This window comes from Corella eumyota, chromosome 1 (assembly GCF_963082875.1).
Source record: "Corella eumyota chromosome 1, kaCorEumy4.1, whole genome shotgun sequence".
Classification (NCBI taxonomy): Eukaryota; Metazoa; Chordata; class Ascidiacea; order Phlebobranchia; family Corellidae; genus Corella; species Corella eumyota.
The window spans coordinates 11,848,345-11,870,155 of NC_137490.1; the positions used below are offsets into that span (position 1 = coordinate 11,848,345).

The 21,811-nt window shown below is 31.7% G+C and overlaps 5 protein-coding genes across 5 annotated transcripts; 1 reads left to right on the forward strand and 4 right to left on the reverse strand.

Moving 5' to 3' along the window:
• Nucleotides 1-187: 187 nt before the first annotated feature.
• On the reverse strand, nt 188-4,394 carry LOC145763346 (syntaxin-8-like). The gene is made up of 8 exons (XM_082574777.1): nt 4,296-4,394; nt 2,263-2,362; nt 2,095-2,189; nt 1,836-1,958; nt 1,413-1,540; nt 1,020-1,112; nt 788-889; nt 188-568 (listed from the first exon to the last, which is right to left on the reverse strand). Exons 1-8 carry the CDS (start codon nt 4,307-4,309, stop codon nt 498-500), a joined length of 726 nt encoding a protein of 241 aa, XP_082430903.1. The 5' UTR covers nt 4,310-4,394; the 3' UTR covers nt 188-497.
• Nucleotides 2,505-4,052, reverse strand: LOC145759692 (tRNA ligase complex-associated NAD(P)H dehydrogenase PYROXD1-like). The gene has a single exon (XM_082573545.1). It carries the CDS (start codon nt 4,050-4,052, stop codon nt 2,577-2,579), a length of 1,476 nt encoding a protein of 491 aa, XP_082429671.1. The 3' UTR covers nt 2,505-2,576.
• Nucleotides 4,395-4,899: 505 nt separating the features above from the next.
• On the reverse strand, nt 4,900-7,859 carry LOC145763426 (leucine dehydrogenase-like). The gene is made up of 11 exons (XM_082574872.1): nt 7,756-7,859; nt 7,559-7,633; nt 7,293-7,489; nt 6,948-7,019; nt 6,629-6,779; nt 6,461-6,550; nt 6,273-6,385; nt 6,065-6,187; nt 5,884-5,973; nt 5,514-5,747; nt 4,900-5,130 (listed from the first exon to the last, which is right to left on the reverse strand). The coding sequence occupies exons 1-11, from the start codon at nt 7,799-7,801 to the stop codon at nt 4,957-4,959; spliced, it is 1,365 nt and encodes a 454-aa protein (XP_082430998.1). The 5' UTR covers nt 7,802-7,859; the 3' UTR covers nt 4,900-4,956.
• A 1,220-nt stretch (nt 7,860-9,079) lies between these two features.
• LOC145755727 (uncharacterized) lies at nt 9,080-15,314 on the forward strand. Its single transcript, XM_082571979.1, has 21 exons — nt 9,080-9,206; nt 9,376-9,522; nt 9,606-9,753; nt 9,876-9,982; nt 10,100-10,229; nt 10,433-10,538; nt 10,612-10,869; nt 10,982-11,857; nt 11,940-12,053; nt 12,127-12,252; nt 12,421-12,636; nt 12,696-12,899; nt 13,047-13,213; nt 13,328-13,410; nt 13,577-13,715; nt 13,815-13,968; nt 14,134-14,264; nt 14,371-14,449; nt 14,783-14,917; nt 14,998-15,106; nt 15,177-15,314. The coding sequence occupies exons 1-21, from the start codon at nt 9,131-9,133 to the stop codon at nt 15,251-15,253; spliced, it is 3,582 nt and encodes a 1,193-aa protein (XP_082428105.1). The 5' UTR covers nt 9,080-9,130; the 3' UTR covers nt 15,254-15,314.
• Nucleotides 15,315-15,483: 169 nt separating this feature from the next.
• LOC145763345 (hemicentin-1-like) lies at nt 15,484-20,566 on the reverse strand. The gene is made up of 14 exons (XM_082574780.1): nt 20,403-20,566; nt 20,121-20,266; nt 19,851-19,984; nt 19,574-19,778; nt 19,268-19,495; nt 19,037-19,201; nt 18,774-18,947; nt 17,901-18,041; nt 17,597-17,830; nt 17,387-17,512; nt 16,854-17,001; nt 16,552-16,674; nt 16,306-16,422; nt 15,484-16,219 (listed from the first exon to the last, which is right to left on the reverse strand). Exons 1-14 carry the CDS (start codon nt 20,564-20,566, stop codon nt 15,484-15,486), a joined length of 2,841 nt encoding a protein of 946 aa, XP_082430906.1.
• Between the last annotated feature and the right edge of the window lie 1,245 nt (nt 20,567-21,811).

Below are 21,811 nucleotides of genomic sequence, written 5' to 3' on the forward strand. Positions count from 1 at the left end.
TTAATTATTTTATTATTGACTTGAAAAAAAAGATGCATTTATCATAAAAAAAGTTAAGTAATCCCATAAACAGATAGAAAAATAATTGGTTCAAGTAGTTATAAAACCACTTCTAATATAAATGTTTACTTTTAATTTTCATAGAATAATTTTAAGTAAATAGACTTTTTTCCAATTTTTTTAAAAATACAACAAAAATTAAAAAAAACGAGAAATAAAACAAAACTCTTTCCTATTGCACAACGCTATTTTTAAATAGAACAGTTTTTATAACAGATTACAGTTTGTTAAAATGCTATAAGTTATGCAGTTTATAAATATATGTAAAATGCAAGTAATAATAGTAAATTCAATTTTAACAAAATGATATTAAAAAAAATATAGAATCTTGTACAACTTAACATGGTGTACCTTAATTTTTTGTTAATTTTTTATAAGTGTACACATGAATTAATTTGCATAGGTTTTTTTACTTTAACGGCCCGCCTTACAATGCTTCAATTGCTTTTTGGTATTACAATTACAGTTATTATTGCAATTCCAAGTAATACAATGATAATCCAAAGAACTAAACACAAAATGTCGTACTTATAAATTGTATTTTTTTTATAAGACTGTGCTTTATTTATCAATATTATTTCAATTAAAAATGCACCAAGATTTTATTAAAACAAAACCCTTCTTTCTGATTTTAATCTTTCACAAAATTTACCTACACACTGTTACCCTGTTTGTTGTTTTTAAAATTAATTCTGCATAATAATTAATAAAATGAAATTGTACATACTGCAAGTTGATGATTTTCTTATTATTATATCCACATCTTTAGTTTGGTTTCTTATTCTTGCATCTGTATTCTCCACTCTTGTATTAATATCATCAATCAAATCTGTTAAAGGTAATTTCAATATCTAGTAATTGTTACCTAGTATAGACAATAATAAAACTTACAAAACAGAAAAATGAAAAATATACCATACAAACATATCTGTTTTAAAGTTAATGTAGGAATTCTTTACCATTTTGTTGGTCTGCTTCTACACCAATTGCGATTCCAATACTTCGCTGCCTGCTTAATGTGTCAGCTAAAATATCCAGCCCTTCATCTTGTTCTATGTGTTTAAAAATTCACAAATATTAGTCATTTGCAAAGGACAAAAATTATTTCATTAATAAATTAATAATCTATGTAGCTTGATGGATAATATTTATGCGTATACATTTCATCCTTCTACAAGAATATTTAACTACATCAATAATAATGAGATTTTTAAAATGTAAACATCCACATTATTATATTTTTTTATAAAATTATGATGTGGATTTGTTAACTTTTAAAATTCAGCAAGAAAAAAACTATTTTAAAAGTTTGTAAGAAAAATAAGTTCCAAATTATGAATGCAAACTTTTACGTTTTATTATTTCTTCTTGTCTTATAAGAAATTGATCTCTTGTTAGACTGTTAATACTTTCATCCGATTCCAGCCAAGGATTTGTATAATCATTGTCACTGTTATCTTGCTTTGATAACAGTTCTTGTCTGAATAATAAAATACTGGTCGATCATTAAAAAACACAATGTTAATAAGTCATCAAAGTTAATGATGCTAAAAGCTCTTATTTAAATTCTTTAACATAATGTTAATATTGCAATACAAGATAAGGTATTAATAATAATCCAAACTGTCAAAGTCAACTTAAGACTGGGTCACATAACTTTAGTTTTTGTCTAGGTTATACGTTTGACCTTTTAACATCAAAGGGGGGGCAACTTAATTTCAAAAAACAACAGAAGATAGGTTTTTAGTATAAAAAAGTGCAAAAATAAAAATAACCTGTCTGAGTAATTACTTGACAGCATATTTAAATCCCTGTATTCTGAAGCTTCATTTAAGTGTCGAACTTGTGTGTTCAGTGTTTCCAAAAAGTTTTCCCTTCTTTCAATTTCTCGGTGTGTTCTTCAAAGAAAAAATTAAATATCCAGATTTAAATTTGCTTTAAAATTTTTGCCTATTCAGTTTAAAAAAAACAATATTCTTATTCTGATACTTACTTGATTAATTTATAAACAAACTAACAGTCTAAGTTTCTTACGTAAAATTTGTTTTGGTTGACTTCAATAAATCCAGTTTCAGTTTTTCTGCCATATTTTTAAGGTTTGATAAATCCTTTTGAATAAGGCCATTCAACTAAAAAAACAATTGTATGTAAAAAAAATTATCAAACTTTTTATTTGCAGTTAAAATAAATGACCTGGCTTACAGTTAAAACATTTCTACCATTTCTTGCTTCAATATTCCTTTCATTTATTAATTCTTTTGCATCTCTACACAATTGTTGACAACTAGAATAATCAGCAAGCCTAAATTTAACAAACAAAATTAAATTAACAAAAAATTTATTTAAATAAAGTAACATTTAAATATTATCATTAAACAAAAACGTTTTTTTTAATACATTGGGAAAAATGTTGCATTGTATATTAAGCTAAATTTTCCAGTAGACCTAAGGTCACAGCCATTAGCTTACAACAAAAAAATATATAAGCCAAGTAAGTCAATAATTTTTAAAAAGGTTTAATCAAAATAGTCAGTGATATCAACATCTGGGTTAAGAAGTGAATCACCCAAGTAACCAATGTCTGTTTCATTTAAAATTAAATTTTCAAACGTCTCTTCTAGGTCAGTTTCACCAATTAAAACTGCTCCTTGCATTCTTCCATTTAACATCACAACTTTAATATATTCAACTGAAGGATTGGTTCGCACTAAAAACTCTAGATTTTTGTCTGTTTTGTCCATATCCTGAGCATTGTAACGACCTAAAAGGCAGACTTTTTTGTCAAAAAAATTAGTCATGTGTGCAAAAAGATCAAAACAAATGTCCGTTGTCACATCTTCTTTGGGATGCTGCTGGTGCTCGGTCATACACCTTGCAGCAAAAATTCCCATCTGTCTAGCCTGTGTCCATAACCTCATTTGAAACCAATGAGGAGATTTTGGCCACTGTGTGGTGCTACACACATCTCCTGCTGCATAAATATTCGAAACACCAATAACTCTCATGTTTTGATCAATTTCTACACCACCATTTTCGTCATTTAAAATCACACAAGAGCAACTTTTAAAAATGTCGATGTTAGGTGTTACACCTGTTGCACTAACAATTAAATCACACCCAATTGCCTCACCGTTGCTAAGTTCAACAAACAATGGCCAATTTTCTTTATTAGTAAGATTATTTTTAACCACGAAATCAGAATTAGGATTGTGAATTGCTTTTACTTCACAATCATATTGAACTTGAACATTTCCGCAGTTGCTGTGCATTCCTTTTAATTCCAATGATTCATGCCAATCCGGACCTAAAGCTCCACCTTTTTCTGAGCCTATAACAAAGGTGTCTTTTTCATTTGATGATAAGCTATAGTTCATTCGCTTAACTGCGTTTAATTTCCCAGGCACTTCCCCAAGATGGGATTTTTTCAAAAACGGTAAAAAGAACTCTGCAGCACCTGGGTCAAAAAATACTTGTCCGATAGATTTATCTCGAATAACCCAAACAATTTCACAGTTTTTTACTTGAAATACTAGTTCAGTTGCAATTCCGCCGTTGCCAATTATGACAACTTTTTGGCAACCTTTTAATCGTTCGTCAAGATCCTTAGCAGTAGCGGTATCTCTAATGCCTATCACATGTCTATTATCAGGAAAGACAAGCTTGGGTTTAGCCCCTGTACAAACACACAGTTTATCAAAACCGACAAAACCCTTGTTAGTACACACCCTGTTATTTAAATGATCAATTTTCATAACTTGACAGTGTTCAACATGGAAGTTACTATCCAATTGTTTAGAAAAATCTTCTAGTGGTAGTTCTTGTACGTCAAACGAAGTAAGAGTTCTTGAGTAGTCTTTGACATTGCGCACAGATTTAATTAATGGTGACGATGACAAAATAATTATTTTAGAATTTGGGGAATAGGAGCGTATAGCTTCAGCACAAGAAACACCAGCTATACCACCCCCAACAATTACAAATCTTGTATCCATTTTAAAAATTGTAAAAAAAAACTTTATATAAAAAAACAATAAATAGGTTAACAAGATTTTAAAATTATCTCGTAGAGTTAAAGACTTATGGTCTCATGAAACACTTGAGCAAATAACTTGTCAATGTACATACTATTTCATTTGATCCTAGACTGGCTAAATAGGTTAAATATCATATAAAATATTCTTAAATTTGCATTTAGTTTCTAACACAAATAGGCCCCCAGCTCCTTTAACACTTACCAAGAATCTGGCATATCAGATTTGCAACAAAACTGAAATAGTTCTAGAAATTGACGTAGATTTTCATTTGTTCTCTTTCGGTACTTCAGTATTCATTTGTTTACAAAAATTGATTCCCGGTTGCGCAATCACGTGCGTGTGTACTCAGCCATATCCAAAGTAAATAAGTAATTTAACCAATTGAACCAGATTGTAACATTATTTTTCTAAATTATGGACTTTAGAAGGTATAGAAAAAAAGCACTAAATAATGTATTACAGGTATAGGAAAAAGGCCCGAAAAAGTGTATGTGTAGGTATAGGAAAAAAGCACGAATACTTTGATTTAGAGAAATTCCTTTCTTCTAAAGCTATGACCTGCTAAAGCAACGACATAACCGGTTTTAAATTTTTTTAAACGATGTTTAAAATTAAGATTGCGGACTAACCACAGCACAAAAATTAATAAATTTAGAACTTTTCGGTTTTTCTTAAAATATATTATTAGTCGTATGTAAAATAAACTATTTTTTAATTGATCACAAACGTATTAAAATCCTAAAATGTAGATGTCCAATATCTTTATTTTACCTATTTTATTTTTTATAATTAATATGCATAAAATAGATATCATTTATTGCCTAACAAAGTATGTTAATGTTTTACTACTACACGGCTATTGTTATTGCTCGACCCAACCGGAATCGACTAAAGTTTTTATAATAGTTAAAGACCGGTGACCCCAAATCGGATGATTCTGTAAAGATAATTGATCGGCTAACTTTGCTGCAGCTTCAGATGCGGTAATACCTTGATCACGGGATTTGAATAAAATTTCAAGAACAACTTTATAAACCTAAAATAAATTTTAATGTTTTGAATTACAAGGCTGCGGTGTTGACTTTATAATTCTACTGATACTTTTTTAACATCCTTTTTTAAATTTAGTTGAGTAATTTTTTAAATATATGCCGACAAGCATGGTAAATAATCTAGTTAAGGGCATCACTCTTCCCCAAATGCCTATATCCAAAAAAGTAAAGAGTGTTGGTGAAATAGAGTTATGGACATGGTTAAAGAAAACTACCCTATTAATTTAAATAAAAGCATTACCCTCATGCAAGTTAGCAAATGTTATTATAATAAAAAACAGACTTGCAAGTAAAATTTTGAACAAACCCCACACATTATTTTAATTTTAAAAAATGTTCTGCAAAGTTATAAGATTTTTTGACTTACAGAATTATCCCAATCTCTTCCCAAATGCTGTTCAAAATAGGGATCATCGGGAATCGAACCGTACACTTCGTTTGCACAATTTACGATACCCATTCGATTTGCCACAAAGTCGACCACATAAGTCATTCCTCGTTTTTCTATTTCAAGGTTATCACTTGGAGTTGCCAATTGATTGTTTGCAGCACCACAGATAATAGGAGCCTGTATTTTTGGAATGGTCTCTTGTGATAATATCTAAACAAATATAAATTAGTTAAAAAATACTTATAAGTTAATAATGGTAAGGAGACCTAGGCTTAAAAGTTTTTATTGATTAAAATTAAGTATAAGTTATCAATGGTTAAAAATGGTTTATAGGTTTTCAACTTACTGCCCCAAGAGCACAAGGTGACAAAATATCGCATGGTTCGTACAAAATACTTAGGTCCCCCAGTTTACTCTTTCTTATCTTAACATTTTTCTGAAATTCAAAATAACAAAGTTAAATATGTTCTATAAAACTTTATTCAATACATTTTATATCTTTTTCAGGAAATGTTCAAAACTCATACAGCATTTTTATATTTCTCAGATGCATTTTGAATGGTATCTTCGTTGCAGTCGCTGGCTAATATTGAACCGATATTTTTTTCCAACAGCTCGTCAATAATAAAAGAAGCAACATTTCCACAGCCCTAAAAAATGTTTTCCAACAAAAATCAATTTTGTATTTGTTATCGATTATTTCTTATTTGTATTTTTAATTTTTAGTTAACTAACTTGTAGGACAACTTTTTTTCCTTCTAAATTTCCCATTTGTCTAAAATCTAGCGCTGCTTCCATAGCACTGACCACTCCTTTACCGGTGGCTTGACTAGGATTTCCAGAACCACCTGCAATTAAATAAATGTATAATAAATCGTAGTTGTGCAATAAAAATATTAAAATCCACGCTTAAGATAACTTGCCAAATTTGGGCGAAATACATGTAACAAATCGACTGGTTTTAAATATGTGATCAATATCCTCGACTGTTAAACCAACATCTTCCGCTCCAACTAAAAACATTTGAATTTGTAATTTTATTTTAAAAGCTTTAAGATTAAAAAAAAAGAAACTATTGAAATTCGACTTACTGTAACATCCACGCAATGACGTAAGAAAATCCCCATAATCGAGAAATACCTTTTCACGCACTTTCGGGTTTTTGTGATCTTCCGGCATTTGCACCAGCCCCTTTCCTCCCCCTGCCCATAAACCAGCAAGGGATGATTTATGGCCCATTCCCTAAAAGACATATTTAGGTATGAATAACAACAAAATATATACACTTTAGCATTACGAGTGTAGAAATATTTAATTGAAAGTACATTTATTGTTTTTGTGTTATCTGTAAAAAAAATTAATTGGGATTTTACTTATACAATATAATTAGTTATTTAGCATGTGACTTACGGTGCTTAGTCGAAGACCGTCTTCAAAATATTCTTTCATGTTATTATATTTCCACATACGAACTCCACCACACTGAAAACAACATAAATTTCAATTAAATATGATTTTATAACATGCATTTAACAACATTTTGTGGAGTATCTGTATTTTGCAGAAATATATTAAAATGCCGAGTAATCGTGATTTTATTTTTTGAAACAAATTTTTGATTTTAAATTGTAGACAAACCACTTTATTTAAATAAATTGAAAGTTCAATGTTATAACAAGGCACACATGAAATTAAGTGTTATGACCCTGAACCCTTCTGTTTAAACATTGCCACGTGTGCACAACATTAACTTACTGCTTGGCCTCTATTTGTTTTCCAAATAAAAGCGCTTATCAAAGCCCCCGAGCGTTTTCCAATTTCAACAAACACTCCTTCGTGTTCACGGTAGTTAAAATCATTTTGAAAGTGATTCGATATAGTAGTTAACGAATTATCAGATACGTTTGGTGCTTGCTTTTCTTGGTCATACACCATAAACATCCGTCTTCGCCCTATGGAACACATAATTAACAATACTACCCTTAAAATTGTGACTAAACTACCTTGAAATTTAAAGTAACCTGTTTTTTGCAATGTTTCCTTAAATTCATCAGGAGATAAATTCAAAATGCTGCTGGTTGACTGATTTCGGCCAGCTAATAAAACAAAGTCTTGATTAAAGTCACAAACAATTTCTCAAAAATTTAGTCCTTTTAGTAACTAACAACTTTTTGTTTTTAAAATAATAATGGTAATTCTTTTTTATTTGCTTACTTACCATAAATACGGTTTGCAATACGCGAAAACCGACCTAAAAACACCATGCTATAATTTAGGCTCAAAAACTGTCAAAAGAAATCACAAATTTAGCTCATAAAAACCTGACGAAATAAAAAAGGCGTGACATTTATTAACCAATAGAGAGAAACGTTAAAAACGCCGGCTCTAAAGACTAGCGATCAGATCATTAAAAGGTCACGATTTTTCTTGCGTGATAAAGTGGCTCAAAATATCCTTTTTAAACTTAGTCTAGCGTGTCACCATCTAGGCCTTTTAAACAGCAGTTAGAGAATAAAAATGACCCTTAAACTTCTATCTTTATATTTCTTTGCAAATGGTAACTGACATCAATTCGCTTAGCCTTGCATTTATTTAAATATTGCGGCCCTTCATAAAAGCTTTGTATACACAGTTACTGAAACACAATGAAGTGCTTTTAAACAATACTTGTGTCTATTTCAAGTTAATGCTACTGGACTGGTATATTAAGCTGTGCTACGTTTTAATAATAATTGTCATTTAGATTATTAAATTGTCACGATTTATCAATACTGAGAAAATGATGTCATAAATTATAAAATCAATTTTGTAACAATCGAAAACACGCGCCTTCATGAAGCTCGGGTTTCAGCTTATTATACACGCGGATTGTTATTAATAATAACAACACAATTTTAATTCTTGCCTGACTTGCTGTTATATAGTTAACTCGATTTTTTTCGAAAAAAATCTAGTTTACCTTGTAACAATGATATTTATAAAAAAAAGTATAAACACATTGATAAAAGAAAAAAATCTCCTTTTAACTTCTTTAGCCTAATATTGGTTTTGAGCATAAAAGGGTAATTTAAATTTATTGTATATCGCAAGCAAAATACGAAAACGAAAGTTAAATATATTTATATGTTATCTTATAAAATAAGCTTTTTGGTTACAATTTTTGTTACAGTTTAATGTAAAATACTTTTGGTTTATAGTTGATTTAACTTTTAGTAATTTTTTTATCGTTCTTAAATGTTGTATATTAGTGGTTAAAGTAATTTTTTGTGCAAATTAAACTTGTATCTTTTGTATATATTTTGGTTACCTGGCATTTGTTACGCTCAAATAGTTTTTCCTTTACAATTTTATATTAATTTATAATTAAATAATATAATACCTAATTGGTTTAAAAGAAAAAATCGTATATCTTAAATTAAGCATATCGTATCACTATGGATATAAAGTGCTGTTTTAATTTAAATTATTTATTATAGTTAGTTTTTTGTTGCCTAGAATTACTAAATTAAGTAGCCCAACAGGGTAACATTAGTTAAGTTTCGAATTAGTTGAATTTAAAATATAAATATTTTTAGTTGATTTTTAAAGCACAAATGTTGTTTCTTAATGTTGTTCTGTTAATTTTGTGTTTACCTATAGTTCGGTCAACAAAAACTCTTCTTCGTTTTGGTAAGTATGTTAAAAATATTTTACCCTTTAGAAATCTTGCCATAAAATGGTGTTTTTAGCCCATTTTTTATTTATATGTTGGTTAAATTTAATACTTTATTATAGGACACTACGTGTTATTATATTTAAAGTTAATTAAACTAATTAGTCCATATTTGTATTAAAAAAGCTGTATACTACGATTCAACCAATCGCGGGGCAATTTCTAATTTAATAGAAACCACGCTAACACAATACCCTCATAGACATGGAATAGATGATGAATATGCCTTCGACGTGGTAATGTATTACCAGGACGTTATTGACGATTTTGCAGGTAAACTTATTTTTCTTATTCGTTTACTAAAATTTAAAACAAAGGTTCGTGTTTGTTATAAAAGTTAAATATATTTTTTGTAGAAATACTAGAGCACAATCAGTTTACAGCTGTTATTGTTGCATCGCGTAAAATAGACTGCGAAGCACTTGGGCCTTACTTTATGGCAATTCCGTTCTTTTACGTCACTGGGTCGTCGAGATCATGTGATGAAGACTTAACCTATAACAGGTGATCATAATTTAAAGCTATAGTGTGACATTGGTGCAGCTCGAACCCGAAACCGTTCGACCCGTAGTTTGTTGCCATGACACTACCGAAAAATTAAATATTCTCTACATTTTTTGGGCCAGAATAATGTATATGATACCACCTGACGGATCACTTATGTCTGCTTTATTTCAAGCCGTTGAGCAATATCAGTGGAACTCAGCCGGTGTACTCTATGATGAAAACGACGGTATTTAAATTTATTAAAACATACCTTTTTCGAAAAAAACAACTCCAGTTTTGCCTAACCATTTTATGATAAGTAGAATATATTTTAACATATATTTAACCAGCAAAACCATAACAGAGGTCCAGTTCACATTTCAAGACATCCAAGCCACAAGAGAAAATGGTTTGGATTTTGTTGCATTTAAAGCAGGTCGAGGAGAAAAAAGTATCCGCAGGACTTTAGTTCAAGCTAGGAGAAAGGGCTTGAGGTAAACTTTAAAAAAAAATTTAAAAAAAAAATTATTAATAAGACTAATGGTTAGTTTGATTTTAACACTTTATTGTTAACTTGATAATAAAACTATAAACCGTTGGTATTAATTTCTTACATTATTAAAAGGTTAAAAAAATGCAAAATACATTTTTCCCTATATTAAAATATAGAAGTTGTTTTTTAAATATTTATTTATAGAACTTACGTCTTGGTAAGCTCGTACACAAGACTTATTAGTATTATGGAGGTGGCAAGAAAACTAGAACTATCAACGTCTAATTATCATTGGTTTATTCCAAATGCGGTAAGAATTTCAAAATTAAAACAGTTTTTAATTTCGTAAACTTAGTTTTATGCATGTTTATGCATTTTTTTAGCTTTTAAACCCACAAGTTCTACATCAATTCTTGCAAGATGGTGTACGGATAACGTTTCTTCACAGCCGCTTGGTGACGCCACTTACATTGGAAGTTGTGGCGCAATATCCAGAACTTACCACAGACGGGGTTTTACTTTTTCGGAAAATTGTTGAATCGTTGGTTCGCATAAGTGCTAGAAAAATGACTGAAGCTTGCAAACAAGCTTTTCATACGTCAAAAGAATGTCTTCCACATCAGATGTACCAAGGCGAAATGGTAATTTTTATAACTTTAACGAACGGGGTATATAAATCACTTAATGCTTCATGCAAGTCATAAAATGATATTTTTACTTGTTCAAGTTTTTATAATTATTTTAATTATTTAGATGTTGTTTTGTGGGGTAAATGTGGAGAGAGATCATTTACCTTTTAACTTTACCTCCGAGCCAGTCATTTTTAAGCCAAGCTCATTGTATGTGGAACCAACATCTGCACCACATATGAGCAGTGTAGAAGCACCATCAGGGCACAACGGCCACAAACGTAGTATAAACGAGAATTCGACAAGTAATGTGGAGATGATGTCAACTACACTAAGTGGTCATGAACATGAAGCTATGACATCTGGTACTAGTCATGTTGGCATGACTACATCAACGACTCCAGCTGGACATGGACATGTTGGCATGACTACATCAACGACTCCAGCGGGCCACGGACATGTTGGCATGACTCCATCAACGACTCCAGCTGGCCATGGACATGTTGGCATGACTACATCAACGACTCCGGCTGGCCATGGACATGTTGGCATGACTACATCAACGACTCCAGCTGGCCATGGACATGTTGGCATGACTACATCAACGACTCCAGCTGGCCACGGACATGTTGGCATAACTACATCAACGACTCCAGGTGGACATGGACATGTTGGCATGACTACATCAACGACTCCAGCTGGCCACGGACATGTTGGCATGACTACAAGTACGACTTCTGATGAACATGGACATGGTGATGAAGGAACCACATCAAGCAATTCTGAAAAATGTTTGATACTTAATATACCTCCCACCGATGTAAACCCACCCATATTAAATGAAGGGAAAGATGAAGAGGAAGAGGGTCATGGGGCACACGGAAAAGAGGAAGAAGAAGAAGAGAGTCATGAATCTGGCGGCCATGACCATTCCCACAGCGCAACGTTTGAAATAGTTACCTCTTTTGATCCGTGCCCATTTGACTCAAAATATGCTTGGGTAAAAAAATTAATTTATTAGATATATAAGAAATTCTTTAATGTGAATCGTTATTCAGTAAATGAGTTATTGTTCTTATCAGAATTACAACAAAACGTCATGCAGTGGACAACTTTTTAATTCGTTCGACGTCATAGACTCTAATGTAGTTCATACCATTGAACATATACACGCCCTTGACGAAAGTGGGGCTACGGTTAGTAATTAACAAAATCTTTTATCGAAAAGCTATTAAAAATTACATGTCTTACAAAACATTTGTAAAACAGGTGCACAGGCTTTTATCTGTTGGTAGTAGCAACGGACAAAGGCGGCATATGAAGACAACGTATCCAAAATTTTCGGTTGCCTTTGTTGACCTGCCAAAGCGACCCATTCGACTCGGAGTTGTTTTTGTAAGTAAGATAATTACTTAACCGGCAATTTAAGTAATTTAAATACAAAGTTGGACGATTTAATTTACAGTGGCTTTATTCCAAAAACATGTATTTATTTTTGGTTAAAATTTATTAGGTTTAAAAATTACTAAACTAATTAAAACATTTTTTTTTTGATTTGCCCAGAACCCGCCATGGTTAAGTTGGAAGGTTGACGATGACGGGTTTCCAATTCCTGAAACTTACGAAGGTTTCTTGTATGACGTCATCACCGAGTTGGCTACATTAATGGACTTTAATTTAACTATAAACGAAGAAAGTGCTCTGTTGTTTGGTTCAGAGCACAATTACACAAACAGTCAACTAGAACAACGAATGAATATTCTATTTGAAGATGATAAGGTAAGCTTTAACGTTTGTTTTTGTGACTTTTTTGTTGCTAAATTGCTCTTGCTATTTAGTGTGACATATTTTTGTACGACCAAATAATAAGAGGCGACAGAATTCTGTTGACCGATTCGGTAGACATTTCCAATTCGCTACAAGTACTTTTGATGTACTTGCTCACCAAAAGAGTTGAAAAAAATGAAAACGTTAGTATATGGCAATTTCTTGCCCCGTTTCAAACCACAAGTTGGATAGTACTTTGGTCCTCTTTGGTGTTGGTAAGCATAAATTTGGTTTAATTTATATAGTGGGCAGGCACTACTTCATTAGTTTAAAAAACGCTTATTTTGTAATTAATATTGTTTTTGTATGCTTTTCAAAAATGGACTTGTATTTTATTTCACAAGTTTAATTTTTACATAAAGGTCTCTTTATTGATGGCCTATATCAACAAGCATAATCCCTACGAATTTAAAAGAGCGTCTGCGCAACTTCGAAATGGCGCTAAACATTCAGAACATCTTGGTTTCCTTAATGCGATGTGGTTTAACTTTGCAACTTTGGTTGAACAATCATCACAAATGTTGCCAAGGTATATAGTATTATAGAAATTCATTCTATAAACTAATAAAATTGTATACTATCTAAACATAAAGCCATACCTTTAAAAAAAACTTTTAGGCTATATTAATATTTTTATTTTTAGATCAGCATCGTTAAAAATTCTTTCAGGGACTTGGTGGTTTTTTGTAATGTTGGTTGTTGCATCTTACACAGCAAACATGATATGTAAATAAAATTGTTTATGATTGAGTAATACGTAGATTTGCTCAATAGTAAACTAGATTGCATTTTACTTTTATTTTCAAATTTAATAAAGTTAACAAAAACGGATATACCAAAAAATAATAATATTTATATCCATCATAGCTTAACTTTTATTTTGCTATTTTAGCGTTCATGACCCAAATAATAAATGATGGAATTACAACTCCAGAACAACTAGCAAGTCAAAATGAAATAGGATATGGATTTTTACCTGACAACCCTATGCTGGTAGAATTTTTACCTCGCGCCAAAGACTCCCCCTTTAGGTAAATTATATGATTCAATACAACTGTGGATTTATTATATGATTATGTAATGGTTTGGCAGTGTTAATAATATTTACAAAGTAACTTAATTGATTAAAGTGCAATGTGGACTAAAGTGACCAAGGATCCTGAGAATAGCATTCCGACCGACTTTGCAGCGGCATTAGAACGTATCAACGGTGGGAATTACATCCTAATTTCTTCGTATAAAAGAATAGTGAAAGCTTTGCAACAAAGTTGTGACTACGAAAAGGTGGTAACCAATATATTTACACATCAAAAGTAAATTGTGAAATAAATATTTCAAATACAAACAAATAAAAGAAATTAATTCATTCGTTCGGTGACTATTTACTATTATTTATACGTTATTAAACTTATTAAAAGTTTGATTTATGAAGAAATTTTGTTTTGAAAGGTTGGGAATGGTTTTTACAAATATCAAACTGGTCTGCCATTAAAGAAGGGCCTTATATTTCAAGCAATGTTAAACGATGCGATTGCAAGGTTGAGAGATGTTGGAAAACTGATGGACATGGAGAATAAATGGTAAAAAACCTGTACATAAAAGATAATCTATAATATATAAATTAATAAGCAAAGTCGTATTTTTTTATAAACAAACTTTTTTTAAATCCTTAATGATCTGTTTTAGGTTTGGTGGTGTGGAGGAAAGGTGTTTATCTAAAGATGATAATGTGTTATCGGATGACAGTGGTCAATTAGACATCAAGGTTAAGTAGTTTTGCCGGATCACTTGTATTTAAAGGTTCTCGGAAATTCTTAAGGCCGGAAAGTACGAGAGAGAAATAATTGGGACCATAAAATACTAAAAAGAGAATTAAGAGAATTAGCTAGGCTGGTTAAGTGCGAGAGAAAATAAGGTGGGGTCGTAAAGTAGTACAGATAATTAGGCAGTACCGTAAAGTACGAGAGAGAATTAGCTAGGACCGCAAAGTACGAGCGTTTTTCTGAGAACCGTAAAGTACACGTGATCCGTTTTACTTCATATCGTACAACATTTCAATGTGTCAGACAATTTAATAAATTGTTTAATTGATAAATAGGCTTTTATTGGGATGTACGTGTTTCTAACACTCGGTGTGTTTGGAGGAATCGTTTTTTGTTTGGCTGAAACTTTTTATGTGAAATACGGCGGTTTTAGAGGAATGGTTGGAAACGCAAACAAATACAGTCTTCGGGTAGAAACCATAAGCATAAGCTTTTAAAAGGTAACTTGATTTTAGATCATTGAATAATATTTTTGTACTTTAAATTGCAGAAAGACAACAACGAATTTTTGAGACCGGAAAAGGTAATGGAAGAAGAATTTCGAAAATGGCCAGGTGGTTGGAACGTGATGAAACACAAACCTTTCTTCCAATCACAGGGTAAAGCTTAGTTTACTACCTTGAAGTTTGCAGCAAAGACATTACAAATCAATTTTATTTATTTTATTAGATGGATGCTGCCCCGAGTGTGGAGAGGAAATAGACCAGGAGCCTATTTCGGTTAAAATCCATAGTTTATTTTTCTAACTTCTTTATAAATACTAAGCTTTTACTCTTTTCCGTTTGCTTTGAAACTTAAATTTTGTATATATATATATATTTATATGTATATTTAAACGATAAAAATTTGAAATAAATAATAAAACTTTGCTGTTGGTGTTCATCTTGAACAGAATAAACAATAAATTAATACACGGTAGCGAGAAAACTGCATTCTACATAAAGTATAATGCATAATCTAAAATCTACAAGTCGTTTTACACTAATGTGTGCGACTGTTTTTTGCCATTCGGAGTGGTTCGAATAGACTTTACGGAATCATTTCCACTGTCAAAAGGAGAATGGTTGCGAGATGATATTTGAGTTTTCTTTGGGGCGGCAATCATGTTTGGGGGGTCGATGTTAGTCACTGATGAGGCAGTAATGTTGGAATCGGAAGAGGAGTAGGTCGCGGAAAGAGACATAGATCGCGGTCGTTTTACCCCGTACATAAAATCCTCCGAGCAATTGGAGGAATCCCCACGTGTTCCGGTTGCAACACTAGAAGTTTGGTTGCTTAATTTTCGAGAGTGCATTCGTAAAGTTGCGTAAGGAAGGACACATTCTTCATCTGACATGTAACGGGTCCCTGTTGGCCGCCAGGTGTCGTCATAAAGCATCGGATTCGTAACCGTTGGGTACCATGGTACCGGGTGCAAAGGCAACGGTGGTTTCGTATAACATTTTGGAAGCGTCGACTGGTGATAAGTCTGCGTGTCACCTTGCCCATACATTTGCAAAGCAACTTCTCGCCTTATGCGTTGCATACGAGATGGGGAACACAAAACGTTAGAATTTTCAAGTGTGTGAGCTTCGTCTCTTGTAGATACTAACACAGTATTTGATTTTTCTGTCATAGAAACTGACTCGTTTTCGATTATTTCGATACTGGAACCATCGACTTCCGTGTTGGCAAATTTAACCGAGTCATTGTTGCCAGTTTGATTTTTAACACTGCAAAAGTATGTTCGAAAATTGTTAATTTAACTTTAAAATTTAAAAAACACAAAAAATTAATTTACTTTGGTAATATAGTATACCTTGCAAAGCTTTTTGAATTAAATATAGTTATTGGTTTATCATTTAAGCTTGTTGGAGATTTGCATTCGACATATTGTACTTCCTGAATATTTTTTGACTTGCCATCCAACGTGTTTCTAATAAATTGATGTACATATTAGTTTGGGATGTTTTATTTTTAAACACGTTTATGCAGTTAACTTAATTAATAAATTTTTTTTTTTTAGTTTCACAAATCACAGCAAATTAAATAAATATTGATTTACTTATTCTTGAAACCAGAGTGTCTGGCTTTTACTTGTGAAATTTTACGTGTAGGCGATGACATCACAGTATCGTTTACAATGGGAACTGGTGGCTCAGGGTATTCCAAATAACACTTTAGTGCACTTCAAATCACAGCAAAATAAGTTAAACACAAAGACATAAACAAACAATCTTAATATTGATTTGTGACCAAACGTAATTCGATTAAAAAAATACAAAGTGCAAAATTAGTGTGTATAAAACAACTGTTAGTTTTTTAAAATGTTAGTTGTTGTTTTTTTTGCATAAAAGGTAAACTTACTTATTAGCACCAAGTATATCCGTTGACTTTCGCTGGGAATGACGTCGAAACACCATCCAAAAAATTATGCAAATAAGAACAAATCCAACACATATGCATATAGATACAGTTAGCGAAAATTCGGTTACAGAAAGGCTGCCAATACGACCTGTCAAAAAATTAGCATATTTATAATAAAATATATAAATTTGTTAAAGTATAATTTGGATTCAAAGTATTGCACCAACATAAGACGAGGATAAAAATGATTTATACAATACATGAGTATAATTTCGGCCAAGTTGCATTATTGAGGTAATAATATATCTCCATGTATTATTAATAACAAAATCAATACCATTCTCCTGTTACTTTTTCAAAATAAAAATAATTTCTGTTCTAGGTAAGTTTTAACAAAAGAAAAAATCGATTCTACACATTTTTGTAAAAGGTGAGTAATTACCTAGGGTTCAATAAGACAGGTGTTTGATCATAATTAATTAATTGATATTCAAACAAATATATCTCTCTATAACGTATTTGTATAAACTTACTTAAAGAGGACGAAAGTTGTGTATAGGAAGCGTTTGATGACCCCAAATGATTATATACCATACAAACAAATATTCCGGTTGTTTGTTTTGGTTGCGACATCGAATTATTTCCAAGAGTTTGACTTCCTTTAACACGTGTAAATAAAATAAACATTAAAGTAATAGCATTTCAATTTTTTTTAAAATCTAGACCAAAATAAATAATTTTACCGTTTGGATAAATCCACTTGTAAATCGGCTGTGGAATACTTTCGGTAAAACATTGTAGCCCATCTTCCCCAACCTCTCTTACCATTGCTTGAGAAGGTGGGTACTGAACTGTGACTATGACGTCACTCGATGAGCTGCCAGGTACGTAGTTGTGAGTTAAACAAGTGTAAGCTCCAGCTTGGTTCCGCTGTATGCTGCCTAAAAGCAATGTTTTTCCGGTAGCGATTTTTTGGCCTAAAAAAATGTTTTTAGTTTAGTTATATTACTTCACATTAAATAGATTTAACATATATATTAATATTACCTTGATAAAACCATTCAAATACTCCTTCAGGTCGCATATCAGCCTCGCATTTTAAAATTAAATTGTCATTCTCTACTACCCATGCTCCATTTGGAACAGAAACGTTTTTATTAACTTGGATGTATGTCATTATAGGTGCGTCTATAACAATAAACAAACAAAAAGTAAATAAATTATGATGTATTAACATATGTTAAAACTTTTTTAGCAGGATATAATACATATATAAGATAATAAACCAGCATGACTCCGTAAAACAATAAGACTATCGATTATTCAATTTAGAGGTGTATGAATAAATAATGGACTGATCATACAGAGATGAACAAATGCAATCGATAATTTGTGAATAGATGACATTGGTGATAATTACTCTGGCGTGCCAGTTAACCACAAGGTCTCTAAGGAGGTTGCCATTCATCATTATTAGACAAATATCACTACAAGCGAAACTTAATGCATATTTCGATATTACCAAGCCACCAGAAAACACATCAAAATTAATAGAAGGTTATTTTTAGATATAGTTTTAGTATTTAAAAATAAAAGTAAATTTAATGCAGACTAAAATACTGAATAAAATACCATTATAAAAAAACTTATGACCAAAATGTATTTAAATTTTTTTTTTATGTATTTTTATCCTCGACCTAAACATGATGTAACAACTGTTACCCCGACCCAGTCTTAAGTGCTGGCTCAGTAAGAGTTTATTCCGTTTATAGCGCCTTATTTGAGGGCGCTACAGCATAAAAGCAGTGGGGATCGAACCCACGGCATCATGTAGTGTAGTCAAGTGTCAGACTATACTACATCACGCTGCCGGTGCATGATTCTTGAAAATGCATTTTTATAATTATAAAATCAACTTACAATCGACGGTTAGCGAAATGCTTTTTTCGACAGCAGTTACAAAACCAGTGAGATCACTAGAATTTGTCATCCGACAACTAAACTTCGCGTCATCCCGGCCACGAGTGACGTTTTGAAAAATAAGCGACGATGTTATTCTATAAATAAATCCCTGTTTCTTCCTTGTGGATTGAACTACAACAAAACATTTTTTAAATGTTAGTTACATTAGTTTTTAGATTATATTGTATTTGATTTTAAGCGACGTTTAAAATATATGTTACCTGTATATTCCCTAACTTCCTTATCTATTAACGTGTCGTCTTTTAACCAAACAAATTTAACGCCGTCAGGAAGACCTGTAACCTCAGCAGAGCATTGAATTTTGTATCCCAGGGCAGATTCGGGAACGCTAGTGTTAAATTGAACCAACGTTCGAAACAAAGTGGCTAGAAAAGGAATGTTTTTAGTTATTACTAAAAAAATTGCATAAAATATTTAAAATTTAGCCTTACGTAAATCTCTGGCCTTTTGTATATCAATGCTTGCCAATGCATCTGGCTTTAAAACGCTGCTAGCTGAACAAGTATATTTGCCATTGTCTTGCGAACCAATCATAACAAAGGCACGATCCCGTATTACGTGACCGTTTGGACTATACCACGTGACAAGCGGAAGTGGATTTCCGCTAACGTGGCATGTCAAGTTGTTAGCAAGTAACGAAATGTGCACAATTGGTGAATCTGGAAAACAACTTTGGTTTATAAATATTAAAAATAATATTACCCCTTTAAATAGCGTTACTATACGACATAGCCTACACATTAGTCTAATTTCCACAGTCCTCCATGCTTCTAAACTTGTGACGTCATCATGAATAACATGACATCGAAATTTCTTGTTTTCCTTGATTGGTTTGGATGAGTTAAGGGTGTGACCGTCGAGACCTGGATAAAGTAGCAACTTAGATTCAACATCATAGGTACCATCAGGCTGCAAAGTCTGAGTACTGCGAGATAATTGTATCTGTAAAAAAGATTTATATAGTTAAGAAGAAAGGTTTTAACTTTTAATTGCTCAAATTTTTAAAACTTTTACCTTTCCAGTTAAGTCAGTCCATTCAATTCGAGCTGCCGGTTTTCCTTCTTTAGCTCGGCATAAGGCTGGTGAATACATTCCATCTACATCTAAATTGCTTGATGGAATCGAAAACGATGTGATTGTCGGCTTTGCTACAAATTAAAATAATTACGTATTTAGGCCGCCTAAAACAACGCATTAAAGAGTGCCTTTAGACATTTTCAATTTTTTTAAAAAACAACTGTTGTTTTGTTTATTGTAATTATAGATTTATATACATAAGTATACCTGTAACATTAAGTTGAATTGACGTTGACTCTTGTATACTGCCAACAGCGATAACATTACAAGTATACAAGCCTGCGTCTGATATAAGCAAGCTGTTAATTGATAAGTTTCCTCCGCTTAAACTAGCTCGGCCTGCTAGGGATCCACTGTAATTAAAACAAACCAATAATAAAATTGCAAGCAGCATTGCATTACAGCCTATTATAAAAAACATTATGTTAAAAAACATAAAAAACTTGTGGTCTCCCGATGCGAATAAACTTAAGTTTTAAAAGACCGTACGTTGTATGAGAAATTCCAGAAACCGATGTAGCAACCACAAGGCCAGGGTCCTTGCTCCACGTGATTGTGGGTGGTGTAGTTTCGTCATTTTTAAATACGCAAGTCAATGTCACACTAAGACCTCGCTCTCCGCTTACAACTGGATAGGCATCAATAAAAAACATATTGTAAATTAACATCAAGAGAAATATTTTTAAAATCAAGCACATTCTTTTTCTCCAATTCATTTTTTTAAAATAGTATTTAATTCTGCAAAATTTAAAAGTAAAATAACATGCTTTGAAAATGTAACATAGCTTGCTTTTGCTAAGGTTTATGTTTTTATACAAGTAAACTAACTATGCTATATACTAAAATATAACTAATTCTATAACCTTTTCACTGTCTATTTATTTAAAATATGCACTGCTAAACATTACCATCATAACTATTGTCTACGTAAAAAAACTCAATAAGACAAGAAAAACAAATTAAAACCATAGCTTTAAATCATTTTTCGTTCGGTTCTTCTTGTCTGGTACCATTCCTTTAAAGTAAAAAGCGCTGTTTAGTTCTAACGTCTTGAAGCACAAGTATTTGCGCCACTTTTATGCCTCAAACACTCAAAAACTTGCTGCGGTGAAAATAATCATCGTCTGTAATGAAGAATGCACTTAACTGGCCGCCATATTCGGTTTAAACGCGCCGTAAGTACAATACAAGGGCAATCAAACGTATTTTCGAATCTTGTCGTCTTCCAAGTAATTTAAAGCTTAAGAAATCTTTCTTCGTCGATTGAACAATAGTTGAAACGGCATGAAATGAATAATTAAACATTCAGGGACATTGGGTTATCCGATTATTTCGCTGTAAATGTAATCACAACAGCTAAGTTTACAGATACCGTCATTTCAGAATAACAAATGGTAAAAAAAATTAAAAAAGTTTATTTTATGTGTTGGCGTGCTTAAAATTGTTTATACATACTCAAATTATTTACGCTGTGTGGATTGTAGTTAAAGCCTTAGCACGACACATAGATTATATCGTACGGAACTGTGTGGATTTTAAGATTTATGTTAAACTAATTAAAACAAAGTAAAACATCGATTTGTTGTGATGTAATTACTAAAGATTCCGCCTTTTCAAACAAAAAATGGTTTTGTTTAGACGTAAAAGTAACAGTAATGTAATAACAACAAGTATCTTTTGAATGAATATTTGTAGATATAATATTTTACTATTACAGATAAAGTAATCTTTTAAAATAATAATATATAATATTTTACATTTTTTTATAGTATGTTTCTTTTAAAACAGTTAAAAATGCTGAAGTTATTTTTTGTAATATTTTGAAAATATATTTTCTAGATGTAAAATCAACAGTCAAAAAGTTTATAATTTTGTTTTTATGTCCGTGCTTGACTTGT

Bases quoted from the DNA above. Each gene is read 5' to 3' on its own strand.
- LOC145759692 (XM_082573545.1), bottom strand. From the start codon at position 4,052: ATGGATACAAGATTTGTAATTGTTGGGGGTGGTATAGCTGGTGTTTCT.
- LOC145763346 (XM_082574777.1), bottom strand. The intron at 2,190-2,262 runs GTAAGCCAGGTC...TTGTTTTTTTAG, and splicing joins ATGGTAGAAATGTTTTAACT to TTGAATGGCCTTATTCAAAA. The intron at 890-1,019 runs GTAAAGAATTCC...TACCTTTAACAG, and splicing joins AGAAGCAGACCAACAAAATG to ATTTGATTGATGATATTAAT.
- LOC145763426 (XM_082574872.1), bottom strand. From the start codon at position 7,801: ATGGTGTTTTTAGGTCGGTTTTCGCGTATTGCAAACCGTATTTATG. The intron at 6,780-6,947 runs GTAAGTCACATG...TATGTCTTTTAG, and splicing joins ACGGTCTTCGACTAAGCACC to GGAATGGGCCATAAATCATC. The intron at 6,188-6,272 runs GTTAGTTAACTA...AACATTTTTTAG, and splicing joins GAAAAAAAGTTGTCCTACAA to GGCTGTGGAAATGTTGCTTC.
- LOC145755727 (XM_082571979.1), top strand. From the start codon at position 9,131: ATGTTGTTTCTTAATGTTGTTCTGTTAATTTTGTGTTTACCTATAGTT. The intron at 12,900-13,046 runs GTAAGCATAAAT...TTTTACATAAAG, and splicing joins TTTGGTCCTCTTTGGTGTTG to GTCTCTTTATTGATGGCCTA. The intron at 13,214-13,327 runs GTATATAGTATT...TTTTATTTTTAG, and splicing joins TCATCACAAATGTTGCCAAG to ATCAGCATCGTTAAAAATTC.
- LOC145763345 (XM_082574780.1), bottom strand. From the start codon at position 20,566: ATGTTTTTTATTGATGCCTATCCAGTTGTAAGCGGAGAGCGAGGTCTT. The intron at 17,002-17,386 runs GTAAGTTTATAC...ATTTTTTGACAG, and splicing joins ACAACTTTCGTCCTCTTTAA to GTCGTATTGGCAGCCTTTCT. The intron at 16,220-16,305 runs GTATACTATATT...ATACTTTTGCAG, and splicing joins AATTCAAAAAGCTTTGCAAG to TGTTAAAAATCAAACTGGCA.